General features: G+C 41.6%; 1 protein-coding gene across 11 annotated transcripts in view; it reads right to left on the bottom strand.

Moving 5' to 3' along the window:
- The window catches only part of OVCA2 (OVCA2 serine hydrolase domain containing), a 74,420-nt gene that overhangs the window by 36,197 nt on the left and 25,340 nt on the right, over positions 1 to 12,883 (bottom strand). For all 11 annotated transcript variants that reach the window (XR_015056251.1, XR_015056252.1, XR_015056249.1 and 8 more), the window contains one exon: positions 7,986 to 8,057. Coding sequence is in view for 7 of the 11 variants with exons in the window: in XM_085873980.1 (XP_085730106.1) it covers positions 7,986 to 8,057 (72 nt within the window). In the remaining 4 variants the exon portion in view is untranslated. The remainder of the gene's footprint in view (positions 1 to 7,985; positions 8,058 to 12,883) is intronic.

Raw genomic sequence — 12,883 nt, 5'->3', positions numbered from 1 at the left:
ATTGAGAGCACGCTGAAAAACACTGCCATACGTCGTTGTACGCTGGCTTTAAACGTTGTACTTTTCGGTTGTCCTCAAATTTTTTCATGCTTGAAATTTCACGACGTATGCCGGCGTATGACTCACACGTTCCGCTACGCTGGCCACAAGTTGTATGCACGGTCTGCGATCGTTGACAGACGTCAACACATGCTACTTGTAAGTTAATCATAAGTTGAGACACGCCGAGGTAATGTTTAGCGTACCCGAAACTTATTTCTAACCTATGATTAACGCGTTGTTGGCACGTTACGCGATCGTTGCCACACATCGACAGACGTTACTTTTAAGTTACTCATCGGCTGAAAGACGTCGGTATAATGGATCGTCCTTGCGTCAGCGTCCAAGGCCACGGCCAGGACACTTATTTGCAGCATTCTTCAAACTTTTCTTGGGCATGATGAGGATGTTCACACTTCGATGTCTAGCTTGGCTATGATTCCAATTGTCCATCGGCAGCGTCTATTTAAAATAGTCGAGTTTGAGCGTTTTAACACGTTCAGAAGAAACGCTTCAAATTTCCAAACCCCAGCGTCAAAAAACAAAGGCGAGTGACAGCAATTTAAATCGTTCATTGTAAACAATGAAAATAGTTGAGTGGTACCGTTTAAAAGTCGTTGAGTGTAAAAAAAATCCAATTGTTGAGCGCAAGCGCCTACTTTCAATAGTGGAGATGCAGCCATTTAAATCGTTGAGTTTATCATTTAAATCGTTAAATCGTTAAACGCAAGGACGATCCATCATAACCCACACCCTCCCCCTCACACTCACCTACTACTGCCAACATGGACAAACTACTACGAATACTGATACTGATACTGTTACTGCTGACATGGACATCGACTCAAAAAGGACTCGAAAACACTGTTGGGTTCCCCTTTTATGAGCAGCATTTTTATATACCAATTCCCAAAACCGCTGGGAACACGTCTTTATATGGCAGTTGTAAGCTAGAAACACGTTAATTTTTTTTTTTTTTTTTTTGTCGACCGGAAGACGTCATTGGAATACGTCTACATACGTTGATGTGTGTTGCGACTACGTAAAGAATTGGTTCAAAGCACGTCAAATATAAGTTAGAAATAAGTTTCGCATAAAAAAGACATTACCGCGACGTGTTTCGACTTATGAGTAGCTTATAAGTAGCCTTTGTGGACGTGTGTAAGCGTCCACATATCGTGTGTAAAACTTATCCCCATCGCATGCGGAACGTGTGTCATACGCCGAGTACGTCGTAAAATTTTGAACATGTTTAAAATTTCTTGACGTACTCTACTTACCACGACGTATGATAGCGTACTTTAGCGTTGTACTCACGTATACCAAACTTACTCATACCGTATTTGACGTGCCCCAACGTTTTAGACACATTTTTCTTAGGTCGGCATACGCTGGCAAGATCGCCAAGGTGTGACCACGATGTTGACACTTCCATTTCTACGGCAGTTATGATTCGAATCGTTGTGTGTCAGCCTTTTAATAGGCTACGTCACGACATCGTCGGCGATGCGTGCAACGCGCTATGCCTAAGTTAGACTATCGTTGGGCATCGGTTGTGTAGGCCGACAACAGGTTCAGCATTCGTTGGTATAAGTTATCTATAACACAACGAAACGTTCTGTGTCCGTTACCAATGCGTTATACATAAGACCAAGTCGCTATGAATACGTCCGAATCTTTAAAAAAAAACATCAAAAGTTCAACGTAAGCCAGCGTTTTAGATACATTTTAATACGTTGCAATCGCTGGCTAAAACGTCAAGGTGTGACCGGGCCTTTAAACTTGTGAACTTTCAGCTGTTTCTGAGTGTGGCAGAGACAATCCGCTTTAATCTGCAGAAGACTTTAGCTTTTTTAGTTAAAATTATCTTCCGCTGTGATCTTTTTGGTAAGTATAATGTTATAAATCGATTTTATGTGTCTTAGCTTTTGTTTTTGGACGTTTTTAAGATCACAGAATCCATGATGTGTTACTGTTACTGTTGTGCTGGAATCTATATCGTTACATTCAATGGAAACTCTCCTGGGCCCTTCGGGGCACTCGAGTGGTTCGAGCGTTGGACTCGAACTTGCATCTGACGATCGAATCCTCTCGCACCCGATTTCATCATTCGGTTATCACGTTTAGCTGTCGCTGATATGGCCCTGATCGGCGTGGAGGTGCGGGCAGGAACAAGCCCTCATCTATCTATAATTCCAGCAGTGTGTGTGTGTGTGTGTGTGTGTGTGTGTGTGTGTGTGTGTGTGTGTGTGTGTGTGTGTGTGTGTGTGTGTGTGACCCCTGTTTCTCGACAACCACTGGTCCGATCTCATTAAAACTTGCCAGGTATATTGCTGGGGCTCTGTAGATGTACCTTTTCAAGGTTTAATATTAATCGGACAAGTGGTTCCCAAGTTATGGCCATTTATTTACCAACCAATGACAGGACACTGTGCTATAACATCATGATTGACCTCACAATTAAATGTTTGTTGTTTTTTTTTTGCACGTACAGGCACGCGAGAGCGAAGGAACGACCTGTGTGGTTGTTGTTTCTGGCACGCGGTTTGAAAGTAATTTTTTTCCACGTACGGCCACGCACGTACGAGCATGCACTAGTCTATATATAATTCCAGCAATGTGTGTGTGTCTGTGACCGCTGTTTCTCGACAACCACTGGTCCAATCTAATTGAAACTTGCCAGGTATATTGCTGGAGACCTGAGGATGTGCCTTTTCAAGGTTTGATATTAATCGGACAAGTGCTTCCCAAGTTATGGCCATTTATTTACCAAACCAACTACGTAGGCGTGGCTGAAGGGGAAGAGATCCTCAGCCGCGTTCCCCATTACGGGTTACAACGTACGGACTTCCGGATAGTGATGACTTACTGTATTCTCATAATTTCTAGGTTTCTTATGCGCATTTATAGATAAACACAATGCCCCAATCCAGTCATCGTTTACGAGAGCGAAGGAACGGCCTGTGTGGTTGTTTGAAAGTTGTTATTTTTATTTTTTGCACGTACGGCCACGCACGTACGGGCACGTACTAGTGTAATAATAACGAGTAACAGCAACACGCTATGCCAGCCGTCCACGTCCTTGATTATTAAGAATTTGCAGCATAGTTAATTGTAATGTTGTATTTGGAAACCCAGCCTAAGTTTACATTGTGAAAATATTTACATGGACTTTTATGCATCATGAAATTATTTTATTTTATTGTGAAATTAAGATTGAAAACACCCAACAAATTAATTTTTTTGTGCTTTGGAATTATTTATGTGAGATGCATTCAAAATTGTTTTCATACTTAATGATGTTAGATTTATATTTTTTCTTTGTATGAATACACACACATAGATATAGATTTGGTCTCATTGATTTGCTTGATTGTAATTCAGTTTTATATAATTTTATTGTCTGTTCATATAATGTCAAGTATCATCTGTTTAAGTCTTTTTGCACCTCATTCTATTGATGCCCGCTGTGGGACATAAGTAAAAATATTTCTAAATTGTATATATCATGGAGAAATTCTATCAGAAAGGTGTTTGACTTCCCAAGTAGGAAGTAAACGTTTTTATGATCCTTTTGAATTTATATGATCAGTACCCATATTGTACTCTTTTACCAGTCATTGCTGAATTTCTACCTATTGAATGTCAACTATTATGTCGTATAGCAAAATTTATATGTGGTTCTTCGTCTTCTCATAATTCTTACCTGAGGTTGCTTAATTATGAATCTTGTAACAATGGGTAGTATGCCATCAGTAGCCAAAAATTTTAATTACATTTTATATAAATGCAAGTTATCTGTCAATACCTTTTTTTTTTTTTTTTTTTTTTTTGTATACCTTGGTCGAGGCTCGTATGAGAGCAAACGCACAACTCACAGCAAGGAGGCATGAGACAAGAGGGGCGGGAGTGGAAGGGACAAAACAGTGGGGAACAGACAAATTAGGTGAACTGTGGAAGGGAGAGGGATGGGGATGGGACGGGGAACATGGCGAAGAGAAGATGGACATTTCAGGGACTTTCAGGAAGGAAAGCAGGAGAAATGAAGGAAGTGGGCTTGGGTGGATTATCGGGGGTAGAAAAGATCGAGGATTTGGATGGGGGAAGATAAGAGGTGGTGGTGAACAGCTGTTTTGAAAGCCTGGAGGGAAGAATGTGAAAGAATAGAGTGAGGAAGTTTATTCCAAAGGCGGGAAAAAAGAGGAATGAAAGAGTGAAGATGAGCAGTGATTCGTGATTTTGGTAGTTTTACCAGAAGGGGGTTGTTGGCGGACCTTGAGCGCCCTGTGGAAATGTGGTGGGGACAAATCGCAGAGAGAGCAGGGGGGGCAAGGCTGGAGAGGAGTCGGTAGAAGACAGAAAGACCACCGACCAACCTGCGGTTGATCCTAATGATTAATAATTTTATGATCCTAATGCCCATAATGTATGCAAGCATAGAATTATCATCAGTTTTACTATATATATATATCTCTCTCTCTCTCTCTCTCTCTCTCTCTCTCTCTCTCTCTCTCTCTCTCTCTCTCTCTCTCTCTCTCTCTCTCTCTCTCTCTCTCTCTCTCTCTCTCCACCTCTCTCTCTCGTGCAGCCTATGGCTGCTGGTTGCATCATTGGTTGGGTCGTGGCTATGCCGCTGATGACATACCAGTACACTGGTACTCATTTTGCCCTTACCAGTACACTGGTACTCATTTTGCCGACCTCAGAAGGATGACAGGCTGAGTCAACCTCCTGGTGTATTTTAATTCAGCAGCCAACAGGGCTTGAACTCAGGACCCTAGGATCCCAAGCCACCACCCTAACCACTAAGCCAACACCAGGCTTAAGTTTTACTAACACTGCATGATGATGATGATGATGATGATGATGATGATGATGATGATGATGATGTTGTACTTAAAGGTGCCTTTGTGCAGTCAATTATATTTGAGAGAGAAGCTCCACAGTTTCTCTATGGAGCAGAACTTTCTGAATTTGAATTGTTAACTGTGCTTTGCACAAAGTGCATTTGTCAAAAAGGTATTTACGACTTTTACCCATGTGGTATTTCTTTTTATTCTCCATTTTTAGTATATGTTTCTCAATTGCAATGGTATCTACTTTTATTTCTTGTATGTTTGTATTTGAGTGTGCTTTTTTGGTACGAATAAAGATATTATTATTGTTAATACTGCTTGTATATTTTTCCACAATCATGCTCTGCGTGATACGTGATAATAAATGATTATGAATTACAGTTGTTTTCAAGTTGTGGTCATTGTGTGTTACTGTGCAACATATAATGATGTTGCAATACAACTTCAATGTTTTGATAATGGCACCGGTGGAACAGTGGTGCTCTGCTGGCCCCAGACCTATGGGTCGAGGGCTCCATCAAGCTGGAAGCTGAAGGGTGTCATGCACTGCAATGTTCGTTTCTTTGGCGTGCAAAGAAAAGGGTAAAAACAAAAACTCCATTTTATGAACGTTGTGATAAAGTTGAAAAATAACCTCATGCTTCAATGTTGTGACAACGTTGAAATCTGACGTCATGGGTGTTGCAAATACAACTTCCCACTGACCCAATTCTGACGTCAGGTACAACCAGAACACGATGCTGCAACAACGTCAGATTTCAACGTTGTCACAACATTGAAATCTGACGTCATGGGTGTTGCAAAAACAACTTCCCACTGACCCAATTCTGACATCAGGATAGAACCGGCAAACGACGTTGCAACAAGGTTGTGTGCCTGCTGGGTTATATCGTACTTAAACTGCAGAGCAACAGATGAAACACATTGATACATGAGAAATAGCTCGTAGTTGAGAAATAAAAATAACTAGAAAATACAATCAGACGTGAATGTGTCAATGGACATGTCTCTGTCTGCATTGGATGCAAACCCGCAATTAGGTTTCATCTCAATTAAAGGTCAAACTAGTTTCAGAGTGTGGAGAGAAAAAAAAAGACAAAAGTAGAAGAGAGACAACACCAGAAGTTTCGAACTCGACTTATGGTCTGCAAAATGACTTTTGACCTGTGGAACCTAAAGAAAGAATCAGTTCAGCGTTGCGCTACAGTTCATACTTGTGGAAAGTTTGGTTGAAATGCCTTCAGGGGTTCTCAAGTTATCATGGTAACAAAAACCCTATAAAGGACGCATGTACGGACACACGGATGGAGAGCCGACGGACAACCCGAAAAATTGTGTGCGGCCTTCGGCTGCGGAGGCATCGTGCGGCCTTCGGATGTGGAAGCATAAAGAAAAGCACCTCACTAATCAATAAAATGGGACAAAAAAAACAACCAATGAATATCTTCTTCAGGCTCGGTCATTTAAACTCAAAGTCTAATGCTTCCAAAGAAGAGAGCACATTGCATCAAAGTGAAACTTCATGAGACATTGCTCTTAATAAAGAAAGTAATTAATCTCACAACAACAAAAAAGCAAAATGATAAGCTGCTGAAAATGTGTAACATCTTGTTTTGTCTCCACGAGCACGTTTTGAACTAATTCAAGCGAGAACTAGTTTGAGCCAGAACCAAAGTCCATGTTTCTTCTTCGCAGTTCGAAGCCTGAATTAGTACAACAAAAAGAAAGCTTTGGAGGCGGAGGGAGGGGGAAAGGCGGAGGGTTGAAAGGACATTTTTCTTCATTCAGAATCAATAAGCGGGAGACGATGGTGAGTTCAGATGCTACAAACTTGGACTCAACTAGTTCAGTACTCACTGGCGAATGGTACACAAGGGAAGAAACCAAAGTACATCAATTATATCAATTGGACGATCGGTCCCTGACAAATATTGAGAAGAAGAAAGTATGACTGCTCAAACATCAACAGCACTGTGACTATTCGCATTTAAAATTGTGGCCACGTCTCAAGACTAGTTTCAGAGTCAACTGCAAGCACGACGTAAAAAAGGAATTCGATTTGTGAGAAGCAGCTAACAGGGCATCAAGGCAAACAATCAAAGGACAACAGGTGTGGTATCCCAACGTCGTGAGAATTGCATTGTCACCATTTGATACCTGCATTGGTCACATTACATCACTTTAATGTCATGTCAATTCATGTAGTGATCCTCAAGTGCATTTTGCTTATTTTGAGACTTGCACACAAATAATTAGAGACAATAATTCAATTGACTCAGTAGAGTGAAGAGATCATGTTAATCCCAGTAAATTGTGTAAATTCCTTGACCTGACCTCTTCTTCTTTTTCATTATTACTTTTTTATATAGGCTCTAAGACTTGTGCAGGAGCTGCGACACAAATCTCACACACACCCACACACCACACACCACACACCACACACACACACACACCCACACACCACACACACCACACACCACACACACACACACACACACACACACACACACACACACACACGTCCATGAGAACACCAGAGTTGACTTTCATACAAACACAGCCACTTCACGTGGGGGAAGTGCCATCATTTCTCAGGGTGCTCTGGGTACCAGCGACATTTCAACAATGGCACCGCCTTTCTGACCGCACTCGGCGGGGCGTTTTCGAAGGAGAAATTTCCACCTCCCATTTGATGCCAACCTATGGGGATTGTCCGTGATCTTAACCTTTTAAGTTCTCAACGTCAAGCAAGGAAGTAGCACGTCCCATTTTTAAAGTCTTTGGTATGGTTCGGCCGGGATTTGAACCGCCGAACCCCCAGACTCGGAGCGTACACTGCAACCATTACACCACCGATTCATTTATAAGTATTTGGTATAACTCGGCCAAGGTCAGGTTCGAACCTCCGACCTCCCAGACTCAGCGCGGAGATTCTATCCATTACACGACAGGGTCTCAATTTCCTCTGCTTATTGTCCTCTCCCGAAAACTCAGACACCATGATTAACGAGGCACAGGTCAAATAGTGTCCCATACTAATCGTGGAAACACGATAAATAAAAGGCAAGCACCAACCCCAACCAGGCCCACCTGTCTCCTGCTTTGCTTCTTCTCCCTCTGCATCAACCAAGGATGGCACAACATGGGGTGCAGAAATATACACTGAGGAAACACAGCATTACATACAATTCAAGACATCACACGAGAAAATCAAGCATGAAACCAGGCAGATAAATTCACAAGTGATTTAACCCTGCAATATATTTAAACGGTGGCAACAATAGAAGCACACATTTGGTATTGTGTACATTTATGATACAGTACACACATTTGGTATTGTGTACATATATGATACAGAACACACATTTGGTATTGTGTACATATATGATACAGTACACACATTTGATACATGTGATAAAGTAGTTTCATGGAAGATTAGTGGACGAAGTCTATCTGACGCAACTCAATGCTCCTTACGGTGTCTTTCACATCCGTGTGAGAATCTAAGTTCCGTTTACACAACATTCAAATGTCATGAATACACATACTACTTTAATTATTTTTCTCCTGGTCAAGGTCATCTGGTTTACTTAAATTAACATTGAAATATACTTCAACATCCAAAACATGCCATTTATATATGTATGGAAGGCATGGATATCTAAATGGAACCACAAATGCCTATTGCCACGAACTTGATTTCACGATTTGGCATGAATATTTCATTTGCAGTGCGATTGGAAAGGTTTTGAACTTTAATGAAATGCCATTAAGTTGTATTACGTTGCATTGCTTATTAATTTGGTGAGTAAATCTTTCAAACGAGTAAATAATGAATGGAACATGTGAAGAAATTTTGCGAAAATGCTTGATTAATATATCAAATTCAAAAAAAAAAACTACAATGCCCATAGAAAGTGTACACCTCCCCCCCCCCCCATCAAATTTTTCACCTTTTGTTGCCTTATAGCCTGGAATTATATTAAATTAAATCAGACTTTTTCCACCTTTATTTACACATCATAACCCACAACTTCCAAACGAAAAACAAATTCTACAAATTTCAGAAAATTAATTAAAAATTCAAAACTGGAATATCTTGGTTGGATAAGTGTCCACACCCTGAGTTAATACTTGGTGGAAGCACCTTTGACAGCAATTACAGCTGTAAGTCTGTTGGGATAAGTCTCTACCAACTTTGCACACATTGATTGAGCAATATTTGCCCATTCTTCTGTACAAAACTGTTCAAGCTCAGTCAAGTTGCATGGGGAGTGTTGACGGACAGCAATCTTCAAGTCATGCGACAGATATTCGATTGGATTTAGGTCGGGGCTCTGACTGGGCCACTCAAGGACATTTATCTTTTTGTTCCTGAGCCACTCCAGTGTAGCTTTGGCTATGTGCTTTGGGACATTGTCATGCTGAAAAGTGAACTTCTGTCCCAATTTGAGCTTTCTTGCAGAGAGCAGCAAGTTTTCCTCTCGGACTTTTCTGTATTTTGCTCCATCCATTTTCACTTCTATCCTGATGAGTGCGTCAGTCCCTGCTGATGATAAACATCTTCATAACATGATGCTGCCACCACCATGCTTCACGGTAGGGGTGGTGTTCTTTGGGTAATGTGCTGTATTGGGTTTGCACCAAATGTAACGTTTTGCATTGATGCCAAAAAGTTCCATCTTGGTTTCGTCAGACCACAAAACTTTTTGCCACATGGCTTCAGAATCTCCACAGTGGCTTTTTGCATACCTCAAACGGGACTCAACGTGGGCTTTTTTGAGTAATGGCTTCCTTCTTGCCACCTTACCATACAGGCCAGACTTGTGGAGTGCTTGGGATATTGTCACATGCACACAGTGACCAGTCTTTTCCATAAAGGCATGTAGCTCTTTCAAAGTTGTCTTTGGCCTCTATGTCTGGTGTTAGCTTAACGGTTAGGGTGAGGTCCTTGGGATCCTAAAGTCCTGAGTTCAAATCTCGCTTCGCTGTTGAATTAATACCAGGTGCATTTCACTCAGCCTGACAAAATGAGGTCAGCAAAATGAGTAACAGCTTACTGGGATTATGGAGCCATTCGAGTATCCCGTGTCAGAGTGGTGACCTGTCCAGTATTGTGCCCAATAGCCTACGAGACTGCTTCAGAAGCACCAACGCTCTGTCCAGAGTATGGTCCCAATGGATGGATTGGCCTTTTGGTGGCCTCTCTGATCAGTTCCTCCTTGCTTGGTCATGCAGCTTGGAGGGACAGCCTGATCTAGGCAGGGTCTTGGTGATGTCAAACGCCTTCCATTTCTTAATGATTGTCTTGACTGTGCTCCAGGAAATATTCAAGGCCTTTGAAATATTTTCATACACATCCCCCGATGTGTGCCTTTCCACAACTTTATCCGGGAGGTCTTTTGAAATCACCTTAGTGCTCATGGTTGTCTTTGATGTGAAATGAACTATCCAACAGAGGTAACCTACAGCGACAGCTTATTTTATTCTGAAATAATCAGCATCACTACAGTTTAACACAGGTGAGGCCAATTAACCTGGTGTGTGATTTTGAAGATGATTTGTGACACTTGAGCGAATTTACAATTGCTATCAGAAGTGGAGTGGACACTTATCCAACCAAGACAATCACGTTTTGTGTTTTCAATTAATTTTCTGAAATTTGTTGAATTTGTTTTTCACTTGGAAGTTGTGGGTTATGCTGTGTAAATAAAGGTGTTTCATCATTGAATTAACACCAGGGGGTTGACACAGAATGCCATTCTTCCGAGGTCAGCAAAATGAGTACCAACTTACTGGTAACGGGGGCACTGCATCAGCAGCACAGCCACACCCCCAGAACATGATGCAGCCAAGCAGCCACAGACTGCATACAAATAAAGAAATAAATCTTTACGAAGTCGGCAAAATGAGTAAGGTACCAGCCCAGTGGGAAGAATGAACCATCCAGTGTCAGTGTGGTGACCCATTCAGGAATGTGCTCCCTCACCAATGGAAAACTGCCTTGGCAGCCCTATGCATCTGAGGGCCCTGTCACACCTTGACGTTTTAGCCAGCTTATGGCAACGTATCAAAATGTATGTAAAACGCTGGCGTACGTTCAACTATTGATGTTTTTTTTCAGTTTTGGACGTATTCATAACGAGTTGGACGTATGCATAACGTATTAGTAACGTACACAGAACGTTTCGATAACTTATAGATAACTTATACCAACGAATGCTTAGCATGTTGTCGGCGTTCACAACCTATGCCCCACGATAGTCGAACTTATGCATAGTGCGCCACAGCGTATCGCCGACGATCACATGGCGTAGCCTATTAATAGGCTGCCGCTCAACGATTTAAATCATAACCGCACTAGAAATCGAAGTGTCAACATCACCGTCATGCCGAATAAAAAAAAACAAAAAAAACATGGAGTCTGGAACACTGACGGGTTCCTCCTGTGAAGCCCATTTTTATATACCAATTCCCCTAAATGCTGCCCATACGCCATTATACGGTAGCTGTAAGTTAGAAACACGTTCAGTAAGTTCTGTGGTCGTCCGGAAGACGTCAATCAAATACGTCTACATATGTCAATATGTGTTGGAGATACGTTACACAGAGGTTAGAAATAAGTTTCGGGTAGGCTAAACATTACCTCTATGTGTTTCGACTTATGAGTAACTTACAAGTAACATGTATCGACGTGTGTCAACGATCGCATAACGTGCCTACAACTTATGGCCAGCGTATGCGGAACGTGTGAGTCATACGCTGGCATACGTCGACAAATTTTGAGCATGCTTAAAATTTGTCAACGAGTTCGCCATACTACGACGTATACCAGCGTGCTTCAGCGTGCTCTTAACGTATACAAAACTTACCCATAACGTATTCGACGTGTGCCAGTGTATTTGCCAAATTTTTCATACGTCGGTATACGCTGGCTAAAACGTCAAGGTATGACAGGGCCTTGAAGACGTGAAAGGAGTTGTTGTTGTTGTTCTTCTTCTTCTTCTTCTTCTTCCTCCTCTCAGACAGTTCCAGAGGTGAGTGTGCATACCTCTTGGCAACTCTCCGAAGCTAGCTCATGGAATAGTAAGACACCAAAGGATTTCTTTAATAGTATCCTTGTGTATAATGGCTCTGAGGGAGTTATGATAATCTTGATAGAATTCAAATACCAAAATTTTTTTTTCCAGAAGTACTTTATATTTTGTCACAGAAGTGATGATGGACTGTGCGGCTATGTATCCTTTGAGGCAATGTGGAGTCAGACTTGGAATGCCCTACAGAAGAATGGATTACAAATCTCTCTGTGACCTTACTGCAAAATACAAGATGAGTTTCATGCACCTGAAGCTCCATCTGTAGAAATGGGCTTCAAGTGAGAAGATACTGGTGAAAATTTCAAGAAAATATGATTCAAACTGGTAAGAAATCATGCCATATCAAATTTGCTGTCTTCAAAATGTCAAAGGCCAGTGAAGATAGTTCAGTCAAAAAAGACCAAAGATGAACTTGCAATGATGAGTAATTAGTGAATGCCGAGTGCAGGCAGTGCCAAGAATACTCCTCCACAAAGAAAAACATTTAACTCAAAAAGATGGAAAACATCATGAGTTGAAATTATGGTTCACGAAAAATATGTGACCACTATATTCATTATTGTTGTGTGTCTGTCTGTCTGTCTGTCTGTACGTCCCGAGCATAGCTCCGTGGGTTTTGATCCGATCCTGATGAAATTTTGGTGGGAGGTTTATATCATGATCCAGTTGTGTTTTCCTGAAAATGGGCGTGGTCCAACCATTATGGGTGGAGCCACGCCCAAAAAACATGTTTTTAGGGGGTAGCCGATTTCAATTTGCATCTTCTCCTCGGGGGTTTGTCGAATCTGACAGGGGTTTCGGTATTTGGTTAGCCCAATGGCACCTGCATAGCCCCACGGAGCTCGATTTTTCATTTTCGTCCCAAGGTCAAGGTGACAAGGTCACGAACTT

This window comes from Eptatretus burgeri, chromosome 3 (assembly GCF_056783735.1).
Source record: "Eptatretus burgeri isolate ZD-2024b chromosome 3, Ebu_testis_v1, whole genome shotgun sequence".
Lineage (NCBI taxonomy): Eukaryota > Metazoa > Chordata > Myxini > Myxiniformes > Myxinidae > Eptatretus > Eptatretus burgeri.
This window is presented reverse-complemented; position numbering and strand designations above follow the sequence as displayed.